The following is a 27,209-nucleotide window of genomic DNA, read 5'->3' as shown; positions in this document are numbered from 1 at the left end:
GCATTTTTCTCCTACCAGACCCCAACTACTTTATTTTTACATTAAAAGGTTTTCATTTAAGAAGTTTAGAAAAAAGCAGTGAAAAATGGGTCCATTTTAAACATGTGGACATGCTGAAGTTGCATAATTGCTTACCTAGAAAGCAGAGGTGAAGATAACAACTGCTTAATATTACATGTACTATGAATCAGAATATAACAACTTTGCAGACTCGTGATTAAGGCAAATTCCCTGTATTTACAAGTGCATATTATCGTGTATAATACTTAGGTCTTAAGATGAAAGCTACATATTTCAAAGCACTTCAAAAGGACAAGTATCATTATCTCAGCTTCATGTGTGGAGAAAGGAAAGCACAGACTGGAGATGGCTGGAAATCACCTCACCTCCCCACAGCTGTCTACAAATGAGGCAGCTAGTCTATGCTATCTAAACTCTCCTGACAGAGAACGGAGAGAAATATGCTATTTTTCTGCATATCTCCTTCCACTGACTCCCCACAACCTCAGAATAGCTTAGTCTCTACTCAGTCATGTTACCTATAAAAATTTATCAGACGGCTATAATCATGGCATGGTAACTTCTAGATGAAAGAAGCATTTCAGTAACAGTAGAATACCTGTAAGATCATTGTTCCTATTGACTGTTCAAGCTGTGGTGGAATGCAGCAACTCATTTATACCCCACAGCCACATCCCTCACCTCTTCCAGCGGTGCAACCCAACCTTCCTCTCCCATTGCCCACCCATTAGCAGGCAACTCACAGCAGCTGTTGCCTGATGCTGTTTAGCTGGAGGTTTGCTACTCCTCCTGAAGCCCTGAAGAAAGCCTTCTGAGCCTGAAAACTTGCCATCTTTCTCCAGGGAAGGTGGCTGGAGACGCCATAGACATAGTCAAGTTTGCGCCTGTTTACTCACCGGCACTCTTAGCACATGGGTTGTGCTTTCCTTGAGCTGAGCTTGGGGAAGGTAGATGAAACCTTGGAGCCCAAAGCTCTTTGAGGCTCTCAGAGGATTCAGGGAAACTGCACCTGCCATGCTGAGACATGATCGATGTCCTGTGGGAGTGATGAGCAAACTGTTCCTGCCTCTGCTCCCCAGATCTGGGTCTCTGGGAACAGCTGTGCAGGCCACGTTAGTGACTCTGCTGTGCAGCTCCAGGCTCCAATAATCCCCTCATATTAGTCATTCAGAACTGTTGCGTTTAAAAGAAGCTGTAAAACACACATCAGCTAAACTGTTACTAACAGAGAAAAGTAGGATTATTTATCTAGGGACAAAACGCACGCACTGACATGAAATGTATTTACTATAAAATAATTCTTTTCTTTTTTTCTGAGAGCTCAATAGTTGGTTTTAAAGGAAACATATGAGGTCATTCATGGGCCCTTTTAGAGAGGTGCAAATCAATAAATGGTGATTTTTTTAATGCTGTCATTATAAATGACTGGATGCTATCAGGATCAAACTTAATCCTGTGCAGAGAGCCAGTGCAAGGGACGCGAACCATTTAGATCTCTCTTAAGCTCTGCTTTGAGAGTAAAATGTAGATATTTCTCTGTATTCTAAGTCTTAAAAAAAAAAAACCCTGCTGCTTTTTTGCAGTAATTGGCCCAGATACTCCATTGTTTGTCTTGTAAGATGCCGTCCTTTGTGTTTTCAAGGACTGCTCTTGCTTCTGACTTCCCAGCACGTGCAGCTCAGCTCCCATGCCACAGACGGGTCAGTGCGCCGGGTGCCAGGTAGGAAGAGCACTTCACTGAGTGCACAGCCCTGCAAAGCAGCAAACCGCAGCGCCAGCTGCAGCTGGGTGCCAGGACCTCTCCCCAGGCTCCACCGATCGCAGCTCACCACCTCCACAAACCCGGGCTTGCTGAACGCGGGAGAGACTGTGGGAGGTATCACCTCATCTCCAGGAGAGCATGAAGCAGGAGCTGACTGCATGAACCCTGCGCTCGGCATGTGAAACTCAATAGGTCGCTGTTGCCACATCAACTGCTCTTGGCGAAGGTGCTGCATTAAACCCATCCTGCGTTAGAGCCTTCACTAACGATCACATCAGAGTGCCCTAATTGGGACAGGAGCAACTAGGAAAACACTTTCTGTGCTTTGTGGTAAGCCAGCATTTGCAGCTAGAGAATAAACCTCTCCCATGTCTAAAAATATCCCACATCCCTAAAGTAATAATAATAAAAAAGCAGCATATTTTTATATAAATCTCAGTTTATATAAATGTCAGTTTAGCTGAGTTGTAGCCTACAACAAGAGGCTGATTTGCCTCGCAGGAACATCTGCAGAGCTGGATTTGTTGACAGCAGCCGCAGATGGACACATGTGTCAGGGCAGGGGACAGCCAGGGTGTAAGTACACGCAGATCCCCAAGAGCCTCCTGGAGCTGGTGGAGTGGGAAGCAGCCCACGGAGAAAAAGGACTAAACTGGCAAACCAAAATACATTTTGCAAAGATACGGCAGCAACATTGGTGACAAGAAATGACAAGCCCGAGGGATTTTTTTTTCATTTTCATTTTTTTCCCTCCCCATTCTAAAGGATGTTTAACGGTCCTGACTGTAAGTTGCAAGGAATAAGAACATTGGTCTTCATTCCCTACACATAAAATGCCTGACAGGGTTTTATCAAATAAAGAGCCCAATATGCTACTGTTATCAGTAAGTGACTTCAGCAGCTAATTAAATTCTCAGTTTCTGAATCCTGCTCATAGTGTTTGCTGACAAAGACCAAAACCCCTGTAGTAATTTTGGCTTTTAGGTGAGGTGAGGCAGGGAAGGAGGGAATGGCAACTAACAAATGACCCAGGAAAGAGGGCTGGCAATCCACAGCTGACAGTCATCACGCAAACCTCACTTCACCACGTGAGCGAAACAGGGTTGTTCCCTCCGAGATGTAAATCAGCTCTGTGGCCGTCAGTGACTCCAAGAAGGCTTTCCTGCTTAATGCCAAGTATGAATCCAAACAGGTATAGCTCCTGAACCTCCTATACATGCTATACAACCCTACGTATATAATCCTCCTGTGTATGGGTACCTACATATATGTGTATATATAAATATATATGTAAACATATACATGAGAACTTACTATACCATGCCTAAATACTCACTTTAGAGGGCAATTAAATTGATCACAACTAGGCAGAGCACTCTGAGCCAGCTTAGCAAATCTATGAATGCACATATTGAAACGTATTTTCACTCAGTAGAGCATGCAGCATGTTCTTAAATCAGACAATTCTCAAAGGAAAACAGGCATTTACTTAAAGCTAAACCTGGGCTTAAGAGCTTTGCTGGCTATAAATGGACTCCTGAGTTGGGTTCTCTCAGACAGAGAGGATGTTGTGTTCAGAAATCACTCAACGCTACGGAGTGTGAGAAGAGATTTGCTTTTTCTGCTCTCTGAATTTCAGCTGATGAGTAACATCAGCACAAGATTGGTTCCTAACAGCATATGCCGGAGCCTATTAAAGAGTACAGTTCCCTGCAGGAAGGAGCTGGAGAAGTGCGTCCTTGGAGGATGAAATATGGCCTTCAGACATGGTCACCCTCAGTCTGACATGCCTTGTTTTCTTCCCCCATCTCCTACTCCAGGTAGAAGTTTCTCTCCGAGATAAATCCTGGGAAGGGAGACCTGCCCCTGAAAGCTGCAGTCTAGCTCCTGATCAGTCATTTTAAGGAAGGGTGTATTCAGGGAGTAGATTTTATTTGGGAACCTGAAACCATAAGAATAAAAAGCTGAATTCGCCAGAAAGTTTGTTCAGCCAATATAAGCTTTATTATGGAATAGCTTTAAACCTGTAGGCTGAGAGTGAGAGGTTTTAGGTGCAGCTTTGGAAGGTGATTTATGAATAGATTTATATGTTAATCTGTTAATAAAAAATGTAGTGTACTGATAAAATATGTGACAATCATAACTCAGCTATGAGCCACATATTAAAGACTGCATCTGCTCTAGTAGAGGTTTTGATTATGTTTTTAAATGAGGGAACTGCATTGGCCTAAAAATAAATAAATAAATGTTTTATCTAGAAATATGTGCCATATAATTCAAAGTTGTATCTGGGAATCTGCAAGAAACAAATAATAAACTGCTTTTAAGAAAATTATTTCTGGAAAGTGAAGCTTATTCCTGAACATTTCAAAATGGAGTTCCTGTCAGGCAGCTCAGTGGTACATAAAGATAGGCAAAGTATTCTGACTCTTTCCCAAATTCACTTCCCAAACTGGATTTTAAATTGGTTGATAATCTTGACACTCCAAACAGACTGAAGAAATAAATATCTTCAGCAAAGCTGGGCCAGCTTCTAAGCACTCATGGGTTTGCGCTGCGTATCAATGCCTGGTTTCCTCATGATTTTTGAAAGGATATTTTGAAAAACGGGAACAGCTCTGGCTGAAGGATATTTCTGCAGTAAACCTGAAATACAATACTTTTACCACTTTTTATTGACAAAACTCACAGCACTTTATAAAGGAGTGATATATCCCTACTTCACACGTGAGCAAACACCAGGCAGATAAACCGGACAGATTAACTTTCCCTCAGGCGACCGCGGGCAGAGCCAGCAATACGAATTCGGGCCCTCCAAGCCCCATCTGGTGCCTATCCAGCATCTCTCGGGGATGTAAGATTTATCTGTTATTTGTAAGTTTTCTGATGAGCGCCAGGACTTTGTGAACATATTCTGAATCCTTAAAATTTCCCAGTGAAGTATTTTCACCAGGAAAGATTACTTGAGTGACAATTTGTGTTGTAAACTATATTACTCACTGCTCCCCGTTGGTTTTGTTTATCATATTTTATTCAACTATCCAGAGAAAAAACAAGTTAAACTCTGCCACCTCTCCTCACGCTTGCAGAGCATGTTTCTCATCAGCACACAAAAATGTGGCACTACTGAGCCCTAAATAAGTCGAAAATAATACATTTAATGCTCGGTTTGATTCAAAGTGCAAAATATGAAACCTGTTCCATTTGCTGCTATGTTGTAACATATTGAGGACTGATAGGCAAGTTTTATTATTATTAACTATACTTTGTTGTTACGTACTGTTGATTTACCAGTGATTATGCCCCAGAGTTAAAGATCCCTCGAGGGACTAGCAGAATTGTGTCTTCAGGAGCAGCTGTGCAGTTTAAGAGCCTCATCACTGTAGCAGGGATGTTTCTGCTGCTTAGATTAAGGGAAGAAAAATTGGAGTAAAACTGTCCTTACTGGAAAGGCACTGGATACGTAGCTGCAGTTCATCTGCTACAGGACCATACGGAAATGTTTTCTCCCTACTCTGGGTTTGAAAAAATACCCATCCCAAAGCCCCACAATGTCAACAGAAAAAAATTGATTTCAATAAGCTTCATATCAAGCCTTAAGAGCTGATGCTGCTTAAGCATGCTGCTAACTTTAAGCTTGGGTTTAAGTCTTGTGCCTCCAGTGGGACTGAGAAGTTCATTAAGTTTTGCCCTAGTGACTGGATAACATTCTTTGAAGTGCCCTCATGAATGTAAGTGTTCTCAATTTATAAATTTGGAGCAAAATTTCAAAACGAATAAAGTTGTGTGTTTTGTAGGATTTTCCTGTTTTGCAGTGGAGTAATTGTAGATCTGTAATTGGAGATGTAGATTCTGGCAGCCCAGGTGGTACTGGACAATGTGTAACTAACTCCACAGGCAATCCTACCAAATTCAGGGTTATGACTATTGGGGGACTAACATGCTCTGTCTCTGAACTTAGTCTTCACTGGATTTTTTTGTCCTCAGGAAAAAATATTAGATTGTTAATTAAAGCATATTTTAATGTCAAAATTTTTGTGTCTTTCTTAACAGATGAAATAACTTATGTCTTCCAAATAGTTTTGCAATAGGTGCACCCATTTATTCTTTGATATTCTATTAAAATACAGTTTATTTTTAAGAAAGGGAATACATACAGACTTTTGAAGTATATTAAATACTATAAACTTGATATAACGTAACTGGTCAGCATACAAACTTCACAGGGATGGTTAGAAACTTTTTCACAAGAGATCTTCCATTAAAACAAATAATTGAAATCAAAACATTTTACAAAATTCTAACAGTTTCTATTAAACTTATCACATGAGAGTCCAGAAGAAAACCTTGGATCCAGAGGGAAATATTGGTCACAAGCATAAAGGAAAGGAAAGAAAAAAAGATGCCCCAAACAAACCAGGTCAGTCGCTTGAGATGAGAGAAATGCACATTCAAATCCTATCTCTTGATGCTTCAGAAAATAACTTGACCCAGAATATTTGCATCCCAAATAACCATGTGTCTATCTCCTTCTCTTTCAGATTTTACAAAGATGTCAAGAAGTCTTGTTTTCATCTCAGTGGAAAAAGGCTGGAAATCTTGGCATCTCAAAAAGGTTGGAAAAATTCTTTCCCACTCAGTTCAATTGAGAACTCTAAGTTCCAGGTAAAATCAGGGTGAACAGGGGGTAGGCACTGCACTGGGATTTATGAAATGCCTGCCAAGTAGCCTGCTTTTAACGCACACCAGAGAACAGCATTCCTTGCTAAGAAGTCCTAATCAGCATCGTGCATTTTTAAAAATTTTCTCAAAGGCTTATGTTTTTAAAATGACCCTTCCACCTACTCTATTAATTACAAACTCCAGTATAAAACTGACTTTTCTATGGCCTCACTGTGAAAGCTGCAGATTAGGAGCTAACCTTGTTTCAGACCCATGCATAAATTAAACAGCATGTGCTCCAAATGCACATCATTTTAAAAATGTGTTCTATAAAATGTCTAATACTTAGAGCTTACAATGCATACAAGAGGACCATTTAAAGATGGAGATGGAACATGTTGTAGGGATTTTGTTTAAAAGAGATGCTAAAAGATTTAGGGAACAGTATCCATTTTAAAACTGTTTCTTGACTGCTGCAAGAATTTGAATGCTACATGCCAGAGTTTCCGAAGTTAACAGGTGCTTTTGGATACCCTACCTGGGGCATCTCAAGATGCTGATTTTCAGAAATTCTTCAACAATATAGCTCAATTTTGGCAGGAAAGACAGGTAGACAAAATCACAAGTGATCCCCAAAAATACCTTGGCCTCAATTTCCTTCCGGATATTGACATTCAGCCAAAAATGTTTCTCACAAAAAAAAAATAGCTACTACCAAAGTTTCTCATTCAACTAAAACTCATTTGGTGAAAGGTTTCTCAGGTCCCAAATGGAATTTCTGCAACCCATTTCAGAAACAAAGAGAGAGGGGGAAAAAATCTCAGAGAAGTTGGGACCTTTTGTTCTGCAGAGCAGGACACGAGCTTGTTCTGCTTCAGTTTCTGCTCCACTCCACTCACTAGTTCTCATGTAAAAGCTCAGTGCTACAATCTTGGAGAAACAGCCCCAGCAGAACCAACAGAAAATTCAAAGTGAGGAGAAAACTTCAGCACATGGTAGAGCAGCTGAGAGCTAAGAAAGGAAATGACCCTTTTATAATATGGTCCAACAGCTGACACATCCTAAAATCTACCTCTCTTCCTCCCCTCCCCTGAAATCTAAACTGTTCCATAGGGTAATGTTATCTTTTTACACAGCTCTTATGCAGTAACTTGCCCATATAATGCTAAATTTTGTCTTTTAGTCTACTGCAATTCCAAGACAATAACTTCCTATCCAAACTATGTGGAGTGGCTACATGATACTCCAGAGTGTTCTTTGCTGTGGAGATTACAAAATTAAGTTTTTATACTAATGGCAGTTCAACACAGATTCAGAAGTAATACCATAACTTTAGCTTCTGGAACTGAAGACTCCTAAATGTATTTTCAGGAGTGACAATTTCACAAAACAATCCTTGAAATTGATGGGGAACTCTTGCTCATTTTAATTGATTTTGCACTGGGCTTAAATGAAAGGCCTCCACAGTCATTCAACAGGTAGAAGGAAAGCGTGCAGTCTTTTAAAGTCTGGGAGCTGAAAACCTTTCTAAAATCAGAGAGTAATGACAAGGTTAACAATGGGTTTGTGATATGCAGTATTCGTAAAGGGGATTATAATCCAAAAAAAGAAGAATTTATTCCCATTGGAAAGCAATGAATAAAGTAATGCTGTGATGAAAAATATTATGGCCTGCTCAATGGCAGGAGATATTCATTTTCTGGTTAAAGAACAGATAACTGTCAAGGAAAACATGCATTAGGTAGAGTGAGCTAGTAAATCCACCCATTACAGAATGAGAGACTAAAGTACTGAATTTGCTGTGCTAGCAAGCGGTGGCACCGGGATATTGCTCGTGTGAGATGCTGTTGCCACCCTTGCTGAAAAGACAATTAGAGTCATCTCCTCACAGGAACACCCTGGCCTCCTTTCCTTTCCATGACAGCTTGAAATGTGGCTTTGCCTTTTCCCCACAGGGACAGTGCAGCCTAGGGGTATAACCGACTGCACCAGAACAACACTCAGTGAAAAAGAGCTTTAAACTTCACCTAACCCTGCTGTAGAGAGGTATATTCCTCACACTGCCAGGCTTTGCCCCACAACCAGCATATCCTGCTGTTTCTGTAGGCTGTGCTCCTCATGCTCTTGCCCTCACCTCACGGAAGTACAACTGCAAGGGAGCAGACATCTGTCAACACAATCCTGCACCTTGAAGCAGATTTAGCACCATTGGCAACCTGAAGAGTAAGTCCCATGGGCAGAAATAAATCAGACCACAATCTCAAGATGAAAAACTATCACCAAATCAGGCCTGACAAGACCCACACTGTATTTTACTTACAAGAAAAGAGGAGATACAAAACAACCCAAATTAGCATTGCAATTACTTCTTAAACTGCACTCTCACCTCCTATAGAACGAACTGCAAATTCCTTGCATCTCTTGTCTCGCTCTCTGATCTGATCTTTAAAATGATGCAGGGCGAAGGGAAGGTGGGAGGGGGTGCCTCTAAGCCGCATCATGTGCTTTATGGAGACAGGCCAAGCAGCTACTCAGGCAACCATTAGATCGGGAAACAATTGCTTCCATCATTCCCAACACGTGTGTCAACATAATTCCATGCTCTCTTTGTCATGCAAAAAGTCTTGGCAAAGTGACCGGATACACCCAGAAAGCAGGAGCAAACTAAGCTCATTATGTTAGCCGGAGGTCCCACAGGATCCTCCAGTGCTATAGAAGGAGACTTCCCATGTTTTGCACTGTAGGAAAGGAAACTCGCTGCACTGAAAAGGGGCCAAGCCATGCCTGACTTCAGAAGTGTATAAGGGAGATTCACAATTGGGTTTTGTGGAAGGGGATCCCTCGTCTCACAAGCACAAGAGGCCGTGTCAGGCAGTGTGATAACAGGCATTGCAGAAGGTACGACACCTCATATAACTACAGAGACTTCCCTCTCCTGTGTGCTCGCTGGAAGCCTTCCAGCCTTGCTAATATGGCTCTGCAAAGGGAAACTCCTGCCAAATGGGAGTATCAGCTTCTCTAACTCTTTATTGTTGTCATTGGTAACTCCGGACTTTGTTTTCCTTTTAAAGGAAGATTCAATGCATTTTACAACCATTAAACATCTTTTCTTCTCTCCATCTATACTTGTAACTCCTACTAACAGCAAAAGGCTTGTGCACATGGGAATGGCTGGCAATACTACTCTTAAGGCTTCTTTGTGTGGTCAGGTACAGGAGGAAGGCCCTTGATTCTGTCTGAAAAATTCTGAATACATCTTTGGTGCTCTAGCAACTGTAGAAGATGGTAAATATCCCAGAGCATAAGTATTTATTTATTTCAAAAGAAGCAGTTGGGGTTTTCACTAACAATTTTGGCTGCATCTTTCAATTCCAGATTCAGTGCAGCGGGAGGAAAGTCCTAATACTGCTGAATATTTGCAAGCCCTTTCAAACTTCAGCTGCTTTGCCTCCATTCTGCCACAGGTAACATACATTTTTCACCCCATTTTGCCTCTTGAATGCTTGCAAGTCTAGTCTTGGTTTTAGTAATGCATTCAGCAAAACACAGCTCCTCAGTAATCCATGTTCACAAAGGCCAACAATGGTTAAAAATTAGTATGGACAAGAATAGTAAAAGCTTCTCCTACATGTTGCTGACATCTCCTCTAATGAAAGCCAAGGATTTGTATTGATTGTTGTGTTTAAGCCTGTATCAGTCACACTACACGCTTTGTTCCTTAAGATGCCATATTTTTGGCAGAACCCATTACCACCCAAACACTGAAGAATCAAGAGCAGAAACCGTTGTCCAAATGGACAATTGTAGAAGAGTCCTTCCCTCAGCATTATTCTTGGAGTGGGAATAAGCATCTGGTTCTGACTTTGTCTTCTCCCTGCTCCATTGCTCTGGGCAAATTTACACTATACAGCCTTCCAAAAATGTACATCAAATATTACAGAACATTCATCAGCAAGTCAAATAAAACAAGAGAGAAAAAAAGTGAACATACCTGAATAAGAGAAACGTTGTGTAGACTAAGTCTGAAGAGGTAGTTCCTGCATGAACAAGCAGAAAAATTACAAACTGTTAGGCTACCAAAAGAAGGAAAGGAAAAGTTATAAAAACAAGTAATAGTTTTTGGTCATTCATTTCTACAGACAATGAACTTTCCTTGGACTCCTCTCCACAGAATGCAAAAATAGTTATATGCCCTTTGTTCATCAGTGTCTTAATGAACCTCATAACAAAGTTCTGAGCAGGTCTGAAGTAAAATATTCCAGAACTCATAATGAAGAACTACAATGAAATCCCAACAACACAGGGACTGTTTCCAAACCCTCAAAAGGCTTTGGTTGAAGTCCTGTATGGGCTGTGCTCATGTATTTCTCTGCATTCTGAGAAAACTGGGGTTGGACAGAAGCCAGCTGGAGCAAAGCTGACTCCTGTAGTATGCTCCCCCCAAGCCTGTCCTTGTGGGCGCTCCCATTCAGGACTTTGTGGAAAAGGAGGAGAAGAGGACAGATATTGCTCAGCAGAATCTCTCTGCACAGAAAACCAGCAGGGAAATCAAGGCAGTGACTGCAGATACTCCCAATGCTCCTGCTATCGCATCTCCACAGGCAAAACAAGGGAATTCCCGACAGAAGTCACTGTAGCATGAGATACCACACATCAGCTGAGCTCCTGCAACCCTCCTTCTGCGTGTTCATATCCCATCACAAATAGGAGAGAACATACATTTGCATAAACATCTATGGATGAGGCTTAGTTAACAGGATTTATCTCACATTTTTACTTGCTAAGGCAATGCAGTTACCAGCAATCAGCTGACATATTAAGCTGTACGGACGTGATTGTGTGCTTGAGGGTTTTGGCCACGTCTAACTTCATATTTTTGCATCCCATCTGTCAGGGCGTCTGAAGAGCTGTGATCATTTTCCAACATCCCTGTCACCACAATCTCTCAGAGAAGACACAATTATATTATACCAGGTGAACTATCTTTTTGGAGGTGGCTCTATTTAAATAGTAGAAAGTGCAGCTTTGATGATATAGCTTCATCTGCTCTAGAAGTGCCAGTATACAGACATTTGCCTACCTAGTAGAAATGCAAGTTCCAGTTTCAGTCAATGAAGTCAGTGAAGCCAATGGAAAGCTCCTATAGTGATGAAAAGGTCCTAAGGACTCTTCTGAAGAGCCTTGTTTAGGATCTGTAGTCAGCAGCACACTTTGCCCAAGCAAATAAAGTTATTCAAACTTCGACATACGAGAAGTTCATATTGGGTCACAATGACTACTACAAGTCATGAGCAATTTTTTCTTCTTCTGTTATCTCTCACTTCTATATAACCTAAGTCATAAACATAGAGTTGCCTCTATCTATCTATCTATCTATCTATCTATCTATCTATCTATCTCTCTCTCTCTCTCTCTCAAAAGGTCTCAACTGCTGCTGACTGTCAATAAAGAAGTATGGGAACAAGGATGATGGGGAACTCGGGAAGTCAAACTCCTGGTACCGAAACTTCAGTTGATGTAGCTCTGATTTGATCTGATTTGCACCAACCTATTCTATACTGGGACTGTTTACCCAGAGAAGAATGAGACCCATTAGCAATATCTGAACAAAATATATCAGTAATTATTATACCTCTTGTAAGTACAGAGAGAAGTACACACACACACAAAATCTCCATCCTCTCTCCTTGTCCGATCACTGGAGATCACAGAATCACAGAATCACTAAGGTTGGAAAAGACCTGTAACATCATCAAGTCCAACCATCAACTAACACCACCATGCCTACTAAACCATCTCCCACAATGCCTCGTCCACACGTTCCTTGAACACCTCCAGTGATGGTGACTCCACCACTTCCCTGGGGAGCTTATTCCAGTGTTTCACCTGTTCAGATCCAGCAGTTCTTTTGTACAGTCTGAAACCCTATTGTGTCTCCAAGGGCTGCATACTTTCCCAAGTAATTTGTTATTAACTCTTTAGCATCAGCTACAGTCTTAAATATTATATCCTGCGGGTGCATGCAACAGACCAGAGGCACTGAGCTTACATACAACTAAAATTTCACAACGGAGGTAAATTCTCATCCAGTGACTGATCTGACTTAGCTCCCTTAGAAAAGCACATGCTACTCTCACCAAAATATTAGTGCAATTCCAGGACAGGAGATGTCATGGAATAAGCCTTCTCCTGGAGAAGTTAAGCATGTCACTGGCCTCCAATCTTACAACACCCTAAGGAGAAAGTTCTCATAACTAGGGACTTGAAGTTGCTATCCTGTTGTTAAGCATGCTATTTAAATGCATTGATTTTGGAAGTCTTATAATGCAGATTTCAGCTCCTTGTTTTAGTCTTGTAAAAAGCTGGACAGTTTGACTGAGTAATAAATTTTAATATTAGTTTTTCCCTGATAGCACTGCAGAGCAAATTTAACCAAAATATCTTTAATGGAAGAGATGTATCTAAAGGGCACATTTTTCATTGCACTCAGTCAAAACAGATGCAGACAGGAATAGTGTCCATTTAAATAAAGCCAGTCTCTGTCCTCTCGGTGACTGCTGTGGACAAAGCATTAGAGGTGAGATCACTCAGGTGGCTGAGACCTAAACCAGACAGGAAGGTAGTACTAATGTGAATAGCACAATGATCTTCCAAAGGCTTCATACTAACCTCGGCTCTCTAAGTCTGACCTTGTGGCTTTCTTACAGAAAGGAGGGTTTTCCCACTTTTTTCATCAGATTGCCTCACCTGGTGTCTGCACAGCCACTGGCAGTTTCTTTTTGTTTGTTTGATCCTTCTCACAATCCCATCAGCATTAATACGAACACCAGCAGGAAGACCAGGCTATCAGAGACACCTCCGGACTCCAGTTGACCTGCCCAGCTAGAATCAACTAATCCTTAATTAATAACATGCTCTTTTAATCATACTTGTTCTGTAAAGCTATACCAGGAGTAAAAAGCCAAAGGGAAAGATCTGCTGAATAAGACAGTGCCATTTTTATGAATTGCATTTTAACTGCAATTTCAGTCCAAGAATGAGCAAGGTCTCTGAATGACAGGCGTGGTTTATTGTACCTAGAATTGCCCCATTTGTGTCCTTTTTTCTGCTTGTGTTTGAAGTTATGTCTGTTTAATACCTTGCTGAACTATAATTTAAAGCAGCTGAAAGAGTAGGATTAAGAAATAGATGAGAACACTGAGATGTCTGCATGAATGGATGAGGTGCCTTCTTGATCTTTTTTTTTTCTTTTTTTTTTCCTCCCATTTTGTCTTGTAAGTGAATGTTGGCTAATTCCTTTCTTTCTTAAATTAAACCCATCTGGACTAGGCCAGAAGAGCGATTGCCTGGTGCATCCAGCTATTCTAATAACTTCCTTCTCCTGTGTAAAAAGCTGGTGCACAAACTTGGAGGGATAGAACAACCTTCTTATTCACTTTCTATCCTAAAAGGTCACGCAGCTTCACTCCATGGTATTAAAACACGAGCTTTGTTTCATCCCAGAATTGGCTGCATTTCAGCCATCGCCAGAGCAAGCAACTACACTCCTCTAAGTACTCTGGGACAAATGGTATTATACACATTAAAAGGTGTCCCAAACTGCTAATTATTATTGCTAGTAACATTATTATTCATGAACATCAGTGCATTTCTGAAAACACCCGTGTCAAAAAGTAATACCCTGAAGTCTCAGCCAAGATCGTGGTTTTGTTGCGTTAAGACACAGAGTAGGTTGATGGTGGTTCCTCTGGAGACTCATTCAAAGCAGATGCCTATTTAAACAACCTAAGGGTGGATCCTCTCTCTGTCACCTCTGATTGCAGGGACATATTAATCCCAGTTCAGATATATGCACTTAGCAGCTGTAAAGACCCTCCTGCTTTATACAACCTAGTCTTGAAGAATTTGCCATCTAAATATATACAGAAGAGTGAAAAAGAGACATCGTTCTCATTTGAATTTAAAGCACAGAGTGAGCAACTTAGCCAACATCACAGAGCATATCTGCAGCACAACCAGGAGCTGATCTCCTGGTCCATTAGTCTGTGCCCTGGTTAGGAGAATAACTTGCCCCCAAAGTTGGGGAAACCTGTGGAAACCTGTGCTGAAGTGAATTTACACTCATGGAAACTGGGTAGGTGCTGAATTACTTTCCCAAACTGGGCCCTCTATGCTAGTCTGCCTATGAACAGAGCCAAGCTGCAGTATAAATCCTGTAGATGAAAGTATTTGTTAATTGGCTTCGTAATTTGTATTTGGCTGCCTTGTAAAATGATTAAGTGCTCACTGTGCCTGGTACCACAAAGTGTATGTACCAGAACAGCAGGAGAGCAGCTGAGATGTGTTTCAAGAAAGGGTGGAAGAATATATCCGCTTAAATCTGCTTGCCATGACATTCTCAAGTCAAAGCTGCTTGTTAAGTGTTTATTTCATATAGCCAAGCGCACCTTGGATGAACTTTGTAACATGATGCCCATGTACTTGTTCACACATTGCCTGGCCTAGAAGCAATTTACAGGGAAAGCAAAGTACTTAGTCTACGATGCCACCGAGCAACAGAGCTACAAGACCAATTAAGCCTTTCCAATGGGAAGCCACATAACAAGAGTGCTTGAATAAAAGCAAGCTGAGACCCTTCCTCTTAGGAGTTCTGAAATTATACGGGTTGCAACATGCTTCAGACACGTGTTCAGGCCTCTTTTTCAGTGCCTCTTTTCAGGCACTACATCTGTCAGCACTGTGCTGGCTGATTAAAAGGTACTTCCTTCTAATTAAAAGAGAGCACACTTTTCAGTTCTGCTGTGGTAGACCAGGAGGAACATCCCTGCAGTCGATGGATGAACAGGTGCAAATGAAAGGCTACTCCAGCTTCAGATGCTTTTTTCTATTTAAATGAGTGAGGTTTGTTTACATTTCCCACCTCTGTCCTCCTCCACACACACCAAGCAGGTAAGATAACCTCTCTGTGCTTCAGAACAACCCCTGCTAGCAAATCAGGAGCCACGAGGTCCCTAATGGCAACCACCACCAGAACCTCTCAAGACTTTGACATGCACCAGACACCAACAATACGCTGCCTTATCTCAGCTGGTCTGTATCACTACCTACTCGCATATTGCTACTTGCCTGCACCTTATAGTAGACGTGAGAAGCTCACCCCTCCCCTCGTTACAGGGGAGGCTATCTCAAGCCCCCTCTCTTTGTATGCAGACAATTAACCTGCAAGTAGAAACAAAGCCAACAGAAGCTGATGATAATGTTTGATCATGCTAAAAAACACAGATGTTTAGGGAAAACTGAAGAGAACTGAGTGAAGAGTCGCTCTTCCCTTTTGGGGGCTATTACTGCACTGAAACAGGCATCCAACACAGCCCAGGTGAGATACTGGAGACTCAAGTAGGCTCATGGTGCTCTGAGAAGGCATTCCCTGTGCTTGTGGTGCAATCAGGAGCCAGGTCTGCAAGAGGGACTCACAACTGTCACAGCATAGATAATAAGAAAAATAATTAACAGAAGAGGGTCCTTTGGGCGATACAAAACAAGACACAGAATTATGCATGTGACAAACCTAATGCTCCCTTCTGGCACTCCTGGAAGCCACGTGCTGGGGCTTGAGCCTCAGGCTAGGAGCCAGCAAGTCCTGTCAGCTCTTCCTATCTTTGCTCCTGTAGGCCTTCGATATACTTTGTACTTCTTACAGTACATGACAAACACAGCTTAGTCATGCTTCACGACTCCCTGGGAGCTGGTTAGTATCATTCCCCCCTTATACTAATGGAGAAAATGAGCCAGAGAAAGGTTAAACGACCTTCTCCAAAGCACACAGCAAGTCAGTGATGGAATCGAGATCAGACCCCAGGGCTCTTGGCTACCAAATCTCATGCTAGATTAACGCACAGTGCCTCTACGCAGGTCCAGCGGTGGCTGAACTTTTCAGATGGTTATCCACATTTCTGAACTAGCCAACCATCCTAAGAAACCTAGCTCCTGAAGGATGATTCTGGCCTTTGCTCTCAGAAGGAGTTAATTACATGTGTGCTCCGGAGTGTGATGAGACGATCCATTTGCAAGTGCTACTCCAGTGATTCATTTGAAGAGCCTGGCACACACATGCTGAAGAAAAGGTGGAGAGCCAGCACCTCCCTTACAAGCTGGATCCTTATTCACCAGTAATTTTGTTTCTATTGAAGAAAAACTTGTCCAGTACATCATTCTTCCTTAAAAATCAATAGATGTTCAACAGAGAACCATACTAAATGGCATACAGTAATACGATGCAGTTGCTGTATGAGCAATTGCTTTTCCCAAAGCAACATTTCGCAGTGATAAATCCAGCCAGAGCTAGAGGAGCATCCTCTTAGAAGAGGCTCCTTATGCATGCAGCATATCATTCTGATTAAGCAGCTTCCAAATTAAGCCAGAGCTCCAGCTACCATTTCTGGGTTGCCACTGTGTTGCACATGAGGCCTATTTAGAACTTCTCAGTGGAAACAAGGATAAAAATGGAATCCTCTGTATTCCAGTCAACGGAGAAGAACTACCTTCAGCTTTAACACACAGAGTGCATGACACAGAACTGCTCAGTCGCAATGCTGTATACTCAGGGCCAGCTACAGGAAGAGTCAAAAGAGGCAGATGCTTATAGCTGCAGGAAGTGGTTTAGTGGTGGACTTAGCAGGGTTAGGTTTACGGTTGGACTTGATGATCTTACAGGTCTTTTCCAACCTTAGTGGTTCTGTGATTCTGTAATATGATTCTATGACAGCAGCACAGCTGTGGCACCCTTGGCCTATACCAATATTCAGAAATCTAAATGGACAGCTGCTGTTGTGGGAGGGAGAGGGCAGGAAGAGGATCGGCCCCTGGATCGACAGCCATGTCCCCTCTTCCGTTGGCTCGTCAGGGGAGCGGCAAGCCGGCTCTGGTGAGTCTGGCCCTTGTCTCTCCTCAGGGCAGGAGAGGAACAACGCTGCTCCAATGTGATCCTACTTCCTTGGGGGTGGCAGCGTTTGCCATGTGCCCGAGACACCCTGGCCCAGCTGTTTTCTGGAGGGTAGCAGCATGTACACACTTCAGAGAATTGGGAAGAGGATTTTTTTGTTAATATTGAACATTTATAAAAAGCAGGCCAATTTCCATATATTTTTTGTTACATTTCACTCCCTCTGTTTCACTAGCTGTGTTTCTTCAAAACCTTAGGGATGGAAACTGAGCCAAATTTTCAAAACTTTTGTGTGGGTTTGTTCCTATTTTCCTGGAAGAGTGAGTCCATCTCTTAGACCATCACGTATTATCCCACATGCCACCTCAAGTCTCTCTTGACATGTGACTGACATCTCTTCTCTCCCCCTCTCATCCAGTTGGCAGAGTCACAGAGCACTTACAGCACCTTGATATGGCCCCTAGCCACACGGGGACCTTTGCCCATCACTTTTAGTTGGGCTTTCATAAGCCAAACTGTAAAATTCCTCTTTTTCTGATGCACTGATTATCATTCAAATATTCCCTGGCAGGCCCCCCACCTGCCTACTTAGGCTGATAAACATGCTCAGTTCTGTCAGGCTTTCCTCAAACTCTGTATGAGTTCAACATGACTTGTATTCAAATACTGAGAGAGTTGGCTGGGGAGCTTAAGTTATTGCCAACCAATCCCTTCTCTTTGCTGTGGTTTTTATACCTTTGTAGTGGCACAGAACAGTAGGCTTAGCACGTAAACATCTGGATATAAAGTGATAGGCAAGTCACTGTGGTGAGCCCTGCCATATAAAACTGACATATCACCAACTTAACCAGAGCAAGAGAAAGTATTTTCAGTAATGCAAAAGGAAACTGCTCTGCAGCCCCATCCTGTGATGCTGTAAAACACATTAGGTCCAAGCCTCCAAGGCTTTTGCCAAAATATCCTGACCTTGTATTTGCTTACACCCCACGCTCTGAAATACAATCTTCAAACTTAATTATTCTCAGTGTGTTACTAAAGTAAGTGAGCCTCTCATGGGTGGCTGCTTTTGTGATAGGGTATCACCAATTTTCATTTTATCTGGAATATGAGACTTTTTTCCAGCCAGGCCTGCAATTCGCTGTGTAAGGATGCTTCCTATCAGCCTGCACTGCGCCAAGATTGCCTTTCACACAGCACTGGCTGCACAGGCACTGGCCATGAGTCAGCCCATAGCCTGCTTCCTCCGATGACGGGCAAAAGTGTACAGACTACCATGCCCGTGAGTTCATTTGCAGAAAAGGTAGATTTGAAATCGCCTTGCAGGCGATTTGAAGGATCAACTGTTTTCTCGGCCAACAAAGACGACAGACCAGAGACTGCCGTTGCCTCACCCTCTTCTCCACGTACAACAGCCGGGGTAAAGCTGTCTCTGGTCTCCTACAGCTGTGACTTCTTCTGTGCATTGGTCCAGCCCAGCAACCTGACAATGCTGCAGCATAGCATTTTATTTGATTTATTTACTCTGAGTTAATTAAAATTCACGTTCTGTGCTCAAGCAAATGCACAAATTTTAACCAAGAAAAAAAAAATACACTTTGAACAAAATTTGGGCCAGGCTCCAAAGTTCCCAGAATCCCATAATTAGAAAAATTCTCCTTCCGTCCTTTCCTGTCCACACCTTTTCCCCTCCTCCCCAAGGGGTATAAGTCAGGGACAGCACAGATATGGGGTATGGCAAATTCAGACCCCTTGCAGACCAGCAGAGGAAAGCAAACTCTATAGGTAAGAACAGACACCCCAGTGGGGCTTCACCCCTCCACACTTATACAGGGCTGAGCTGACTTCACCTGGCACAGTATCAGAGAGGAAAATCTCCCTCTGAGCTATCCCAGGCTCAACCAGAGAGGTTAAAACCTACACTTTGAATCACACTTTTGTTCCTTGTGTAAAGAAACCGTGGACCCCCAATTATGGATTTAACTAGCTGCAATGTCTAATCACAGGTTTCTCACCTCACCCTATTCTTTACCATGCAGGCCAGGCAGCTTCTTTAAAAAACATCAATGGTCCTTTGAAAATTTCTATTAATTTCAGAGACTGATCCTCCTTTTTTTTCCTCAAATCACCATGTTATCTGCCCCCCTCCAGCCCCCGATACAAGGATGCAACTTTAATTAGAGCATTCTTTTGTCTGATAGGAAAAATCACAGGGAGAAAGGATGGTATTTGTTTTTCTAGGTTTCTCTGCAGCAGTGCTTTCAGCTACCCTCCTACGATCTCAGTATAATCAAAAACATTATCATGCTCTTTGCTTGCTCACGTCCTCATTAATACCTAAACTGGCAAGGTAATTTCTCAGCCAAATGTGATTTAGTAGGGGGTAAAGCTGGTGTAAGACAGTGCGATACTAATGCGAGCCATTAGAAATGGCAGTAACTCAGCTGAGTCATTTTGTCTCAGAAAAGTATTGAGTCAAATCCTGTAGTTAGGGATGAATGGCACGTCATTCCTGGCTGACAACAGGACAAGCCTGTGGACTATTTAACCTTTGGCTATGCCCACGTGGTTGTGGCCAATGTTAACTTGTTTGCATGTCAGTCTCTCCATGCCATATGAGACCTGACTTTTTCAGCCATGCTGAAGCCTCACTGTCCCAGTGCAACTGTATGGGACTCACAGACTTTCACGAGCATTTTGAAGACTTACATCTTTGGAGATGCAAGGCTGAGAGTAAGTGATTACCAGGTGGAAATACAACAGTAAAGGGTCCAAATCCACCTTTGCCACAGGTTTTCTGTGAGTCCACAGCTTTGGCTATGTCCACATTAGCCAAGTGCAGAGACCTCTGAGGTTGTGCAGACTTTGACTGGTACCTTCAGTAAGTGTAGTCTCGCTGCAGGAGTAGCTGTGTTAGGTGCAGCACTGTGCTACCTTTCAGATCTGCTATAAACTCTCATGTCTCAGCATCACAGCCTTTTCACGGGGCAGGCTTACTCTTAATCCCTCTGGGCCTCAAATTCCCCTCTATAGTGTGAACTTATCAGTGCTTTCCTGCCTCACAGAAGCCCTGTGAGATAAATGTTGGTGAGGGACTCTGGCCATTTGGCAACAGAAAGTATTCTTGACAGAGTTTAGAACCAATGCTGATATTCTAAATCTGTGGATCAACTCTGACGCAACTTCTGCCACTGAATTTCCTGGTTTGTAAAATGCTTTTTGCCTAGGCAACATAATCTGCAGAGACTTATTCTCTTCAGGGTTCAGTGGCAGTCCAGATCTGGGCAGGATTGAAGGTGCCCAAGGGTAAGAGTGATATTTTCCAAGCAGCACAGGTTTTGAGAGTTTTACTGCAGTGCTCTGGAGCTTTCTGCCAAGCAGGCAGGAAAGCAGCCTATGTTCAGCCAGAAATCTGAAATGAAACCTGGTGTCTGACAGACTAATCTATCATACACTGGAGACTTTCAGTAAACTCAAGGTGCCAAACCTGCTGGTTGAGGGTCCTAGAGTATATTTACAATTTGCCATATTTCTGCAAGCTGCAACCTGAAGCAACTCTTTTGGGACATCAGTCATTCCATGCAGTCTTCAGCTCCTAAGCCTGCATGATCCAGAGTTGTTTTAATGCTTATACAGCCAGGAGCAATAATAGCCAGGAAGGGCTGCGCCCAGGCTGCTGTGCTCCCCCTAAAACAACCTTTGTAAGTTCATGTAGCCCCTTGCCTGCTCCCCAAACTAACCATATCTCCCTTCTTGCACCTACCTACTTGGCGTTTACAGGCACATTCAGTTCAGCTCTAAATCAAATATGAAAGTCACCCCCATCAAAGTATCCAGACTTCCATCACCAGCAGCTTAGTAGCTTTACATTTATTGCAGAGAAATCTGGAGTTGCAGAATGACACGAACTTTACTTGCCAGTTTTGAGTCCGTTGACACAGCCTTTGCTTAACTACCCTCTACCTCCAGGCTCTTCCAGGTAATGACTATTTGTTGCAAGGGCTCCTGAGCTGCAGCTCCCTGTGCCACAGCCATGAGAGATGATCCTTTCCCATCTCCTGATGGAGCTGACAGCCCCCTTGGCAGGCAGAACTATGAGGGCTTCTGGTCAGGACGCTTTCTGGCTGGTTTTCTACAGTAACACCTCCACTCGCTGCAAATGGCCAGCCCTTATAGCCATGCCTCTCACATCCACAGCCCCAGCAGGCTACTGCCCCGAGCTGACACCCCCACAGTTTCCTTCTGGGAAAAGTCAAATGTTTCCCTTAGGGTTTCCCAGCCACTCTCTGTGCAGCCATTTGTTTGGGTACCATCCTCCTGTTGTCCAAGCTGTTTCCCTTCAGCTTGCTGTTGTGCCAGATTGTCGCACGGTGTCTCAACCATCCTCCTTTTATGTTCTCCTCGCCAGGGAGCTCTTGTGAAACATGCTTTTCGGCTTGACTCCAAGCAGGGTCTTTCATACCATCATTTCTTTACTGGCTCCTGTCTCTGCCCAGCCAGTAATGAGATAGTCTCAAGGAGTATGCATCTTTAAGAAGGTGGGATTTCACAGCTACACATTGTACCTCCTCTGCAAAACCCACCCTCCCCGGGGATTGGGCACCCTGCCTACAGCACAGGTGAGAGAGCAGAGCACTGCTTCTCCAGCGTGCAGGTGAAATCACAGTGGTGGGGATGGGAGAAGGCCAGCATGCCTCTGCTATGGATGGGGGAGGGAAGGAGGGAGGGGAAAAGGCAAAGGAGAACTTTGGGGAGTTGAGCTGGGACATCCTGCAGGAATGGGGATGGAGACTTCCTCTTGCCCCACCACCATAACTTCTGGCATCCCCATCACAGCACGGGCACATTGGTGTAGGCAACGGGTCTGAGGCTGTCTAGCTGCTAGGCAGGCTGCTGCTCTTCATGGTTTCTGACAGCATCTAGATCTGACCTTGAGCTGCAGCAAGCAGATACCATCAATTCAAGCAGTTGCATCTTTTAAGTCACCACTTTTTAACACAGGTGTCTTTTGCATGCCCATCGAGTTAGGAAATTCAGCTTATCTCCTTTGTTAAACCATTTATTATACAGCAGCTCGTTCAAACTGCTCTTCCCAGTCCATTCACCAGCTGTATTACTGACAAAAAATCAGTGTCCCAGTCTCCTAGCCTTTGTTCTGGTAGCAGAATAATCTCCTCTGTGGCTTTTCTGCCGTGGCGGCATATGTACAACTTGTGTCTATAATTCAAAACTATAGCTCATTATGTGACACTAATCTGTGAGACACTGCCACCCATTTCCTCACCATTACTTTTTGATTTCAGATGTTTAAGTAGAGCAAATAGGCCCTCAGTCAATAAAAGCAAACTGCTCACTAGGAATGCTGTATAGCAGAGTTAAATTTGAAACCTAATAATGGGAAAGAAATTGAAAATAAAGACAATAAGCATTCCAGATCATGCTATTAGAGAGGGATGGAAGCTTCTACATAGTCAAGGCTGCAATCAGTTTCCATTTCAGCTCCTTTATTGGCTTTGACTTGGAAGGTTTCTCAGGTCTGAAAGATTCAAGGCTTATTCTTGATGAAAAGAAGAAAGTGTTTTGCAAAAAAGCAGGACAATTGGACAAAAACGGCATTGCTGATAGCTAGCACAGAAAAAGCAGGATGCAAGTTCCCAAAATCATCAGGTTTTCAATGCACGGCGGGATTTATGTGTCTTGTTTTTTGAGCTCTTCAGAACATATTTGCAAGTTTTTTCTCAGTAATAATGAGGTCTAGAAAATTGTTTCTCCTCCCATTAAAATAAGCTCAAATAGCAATCACGTGCTCAAGAGCTGAAAAAAGCAGCAAATATTTCAAAACAGAAGAAAAACAGTACATTAAAATACTAACACTACCTTTAAATCAAAAACAAAACATGCAAACTATGAGTCAAAATGAAGGTTATGAATTTTTGAAATGACTGGTTTTATACTTAATGAAATGTGGCTCATAATATGGGTAGTGTGAGATTTACAATGTTTTAAACTATTCATATCCTAACTTGCAAGTGTCTGGATTTTACAAAATATGTGACAAGTAAATATGTTGCTTAGAAACCATGGTGGGCTTTTGAAACTAATTCTTTTGTTTCTGGGATTTTGACTTGGCAGGTGTTTGGTGCAGTGGAGTTATCAAACTCCTCTGGTTTGCACTCAGACAGTACCAGTCATTTGGGGAGGGCTCTCAGATAAGGATAAAGCTTAAAAATCTGAGGCTCATGTTATTCCAGCTCCCTGTCTGCACGGCATGCCCTCAATACCTCTTACAGTTTCAGTCATGCTGTGTCCAATTCCTGAAACTAAAAACCCTCGTGAGCCCCAGGATCTTCTTTTCTTCTAGGAAGCATTTTCTGTGAAGCTTTGAAACACGGGATGAACTAAGCCAAAGAGATGCTGTGGTGAGGTCATACTGCTTTTAAATAGAGACAGAAAGAACTAGTCTGAAATAATTTATAATGCTATCATCTAAGAGAATGATGTTAACCAGGAAATTGAGAAGTGGGAGCACTTATAAACTCCACCCTGATCCCAAACTCCTTCCACAACCCCAGAATAGCTGTGGCATTGCTACTAATATGATCTACAGTAGCACATTTAAACATGGTTAACATTTAAATTTAGGTTTCATAAATTACACCCTGTAGAGATGGATAGAGACAGCTCCTATCTCTTTGAAGTATTGTTTCATTTGCAAATTCAAGCAGATGGTGCACGAGCAACTAATGACTCAAAAAATCACCCCTAAAAATAGTCCAGAACAAGGTGTGGATTTATCAGGGAAGAAGGGAACAGAAAAGGCTTTACTTCCCATTCCCATTTCTCTGGCACAGCTCCAGGAGCTCAGCACACCCAGAGCTGTGCAGCCCTGAGGACCCCATCCACACCCCCGTATTCATACACCTCTCCCTGTCACCTTGCACAGGGTGGAAATGAGATGGTGAAGATGGAAAGGGCTCAGCACTCCCCACTTTCCCCACACCAAGCCTGTAACACAAAAAAACCACCCTGGGAAATTACATCTCCATTAACTCTATCAAGAATTGCTTGGCAGAGCTGTGTGACACCATCGAAACTTTCAGTCTCCCACTCAGGTGGGTACTGCTTCATGAAAACTGACTTTTCCAAGCAAATTCTATAAATACTTGTTACTGCTTCCTCGTGAGGCAATACGCTGCAATATATTGTACCTCCAGCAGGAAGCCAAATTTGCTGTCATTCCCCTGTTTATAATGATATTGTAGCTTCGTGTCTAACTGTACTCGTACAAACTCTTGCGGAGACAGAGACTCCCTCCAGGATGTGTCGCTGGCGTTTTGAGCAGGGGTGAAGCGTGCCAGCGTTAGCAGCATCTGCACAGGGGGAAACCTGCCATGCAGCTGAATTATGTAAACCATAAATTCCTCAGAGTGACATGCCTGTGTTTGTGCAATGCCTGGCAGAAGGCACTGTTCACGGCCATCCCCAAAGCAATGCTGTTCTGAAGTAATAAATATTAATAATCGCTGGTTAAAGATTCCAGCACAGGTAAAGCCACAGCTTACAAAGCAAAATGTTTCTGTATGAAAAGCAGGAGGGCCTCTGGCAATCTGAACAGCTACAGGAAGGTAAGTATTATTTACTGCACAAATACACACAGAAAATGTATATTAAATCACATTTCAGTTGTCTCTGTGGAGCAAAAACCTCTCCCTCTGCTACACATCTTGCTCTTTTCTCTTGTTCACATCATTGAGTTCTTCCAGCTCTGCTCCTCACCTCCCTGTCCTCTAATGCTGAATAACATGGGAAAAAGCAGTCTCTTCCTCCATTTTCATTAATAGCAGAGGCTGCTGCCACAATGTTATCTGATTCTAAAAGTTATACTTAAACTGATTAGTTAGACCATGCTTAGTCTTTTCTTTTTGGGTTGTCTTATCTGTTTATTATGCCATAAAAAGTAGTTGCTGTTGGGGCTCATGATTCAACCACTCCTGACGTATATTATTTCACTGAACTGTAGTTCTTTTCCCTGTTACAAATGCAGCTCTAAATTTGTTAGAGCTTGCCTATTCTCTCTTGTGTGTTTCTACCCTCCTCTTACAGCATCCTAAGTAAAAATGATGTTTAAAAATAAAGGAAAATATATGCTAATTATATACAATGGGCCAGAACAACAGAGTTGCACCAAAACCAAAATGCATTAGGTGAGGATCTGGCTGTATCAGCAAGATGAAGCCAACAGGTTGTGGAGTGAATTCTAAGAGAGAAGAAAGCAATCATTTACATTGCCACTACGACTTATACAAAGGTGCGTACATGAACCTGGTACAGAGGGAAAGTCTAGCCATGGCAAATAAACCATGAAGTCAAATTCTGTGCTGGCAGAGGGATGGTGCAGAATGATTTACTATAACTCTTCTAACATTCACAATACCAAGGGAAATGCCAACATTCTGCTTCACTAACCAGTCATTTTGATGGCATCTTGTTGTGTTTTTTTTTTAAGCAAGTCTAGCAATTTTCTTTTCTTTGCAATTATATTAGGAGTCTAAATCCCTCTACATAAATTATAGCTTTCTTTTTGAGGGGGATACTGGCCATATAAGCTGGAAACACGCTCTCCTCTGAAGCCAGAACCTGAAGGGAAAGAGCTTGAGCAGCAACCCTGGACTAATTAAAAGATTATCTTTACCTTGCTCCCACAATGAGCTGGTTCCTGTTGGCATCCAGTGCAAGCTGAGAAAAGTCCTGCACACCTGGATAGGTGAAATTCGACACCCAGGGCTTCAGATCTGCAACGAAAATGAGAAAGCAGAAAACAATAAAGCTACTCTAAAGCAGCGAGTTCACCCAGACATCCACTAATGGATTTCCTACCAAGTTATCTGTCAGGGGAAGGCTAATTAATAATCTATTTAAAAGGTTTCTATTTATTCTGATTCTCCACAGAACGTGCAAAAAACCGCACATGAACGCCGGGCTGTCTCAGCAGTTATTTTCACATCCAAGATGGAGTGTCAGCATTGGTTTTGGAGACAACAGCAGCTCGATTTTACTTCTGTTAAAACTGGGGAACCATCCTCAGTGCCAGGGTTAAGTGGTGTAAAGGGACTAGGTTGCCTGCTGTAACATCTCCATAGCCTTGCCTTCTGTGCTAAGCAAAGGGAAACTGCTGCCCTCCAGAAAGAGAAGGTGGGGTCGACTGATTGAAAACCAAGTTAAAGTAGAAGTGATCTGCACTCAAGACCTGGCTGCTCCAATAACAGGTTTTACCTCCTCTTTCAGGTTTTAGATTCTCTTTCAAGTTTTAGGTTCTCTTCCAGCTTTCACTTAACATCTGGGATCCCCATCAGTTAAATCCTTCCTTAAGTTAGATGCAGGGGGGATCATCACAGCATCTTTGTAGCTGAGAGATTGCACAAGCTTGAGACTGGCTCTATCCACTATCTTGGATTTGTCAATCCAGGCAATTGCCCAAACTGCAATCACACAGGTTAAATGCAAAGCAATAGACTTGGCTACACTATGCTCATGGAGACAAAGCTCCTCCAGAAGCTACATCTATTAGCACAACATCAGTTGAGAGATCTAGGGCAGATAGTCCTGATGTGATAAAAAAATACACCTGTTTAAAGAAAAAGCTGAATTACTATTTTTAGGGTACTCTCAGGCATGATGCTATGGCATTCACAGAATCCCAGCTTTCAACACAGTTACCAGCTTTGACCTTGTGTGTACCACAGATCCCAGAATTTCAATCTCTCACCTTACACCTTTACTGCATGAAATAACTAGGGATAGATGCATACATATCTTTCAGGAAGT

At 42.6% G+C, this 27,209-nt stretch overlaps 1 protein-coding gene across 1 annotated transcript in view; it reads right to left on the bottom strand.

Annotated features, from left to right (window-relative positions):
* Window positions 1-27,209, bottom strand: part of SEMA5B (semaphorin 5B) — a 132,736-nt gene that overhangs the window by 90,340 nt on the left and 15,187 nt on the right. Inside the window, exons 2-3 of the mRNA XM_059820123.1 lie at window positions 26,077-26,176; window positions 10,437-10,482 (exon numbers count right to left, since the gene is read on the bottom strand). Coding sequence (XP_059676106.1) covers window positions 10,437-10,482; window positions 26,077-26,176 — 146 coding nt within the window. The remainder of the gene's footprint in view (window positions 1-10,436; window positions 10,483-26,076; window positions 26,177-27,209) is intronic.

The sequence above is a fragment of the Gavia stellata genome, chromosome 8, assembly GCF_030936135.1.
Source record: "Gavia stellata isolate bGavSte3 chromosome 8, bGavSte3.hap2, whole genome shotgun sequence".
Lineage (NCBI taxonomy): Eukaryota > Metazoa > Chordata > Aves > Gaviiformes > Gaviidae > Gavia > Gavia stellata.
The sequence above is the reverse complement of the archived record's forward strand: the minus strand, read 5'-3'. Positions and strand labels throughout refer to the sequence as shown.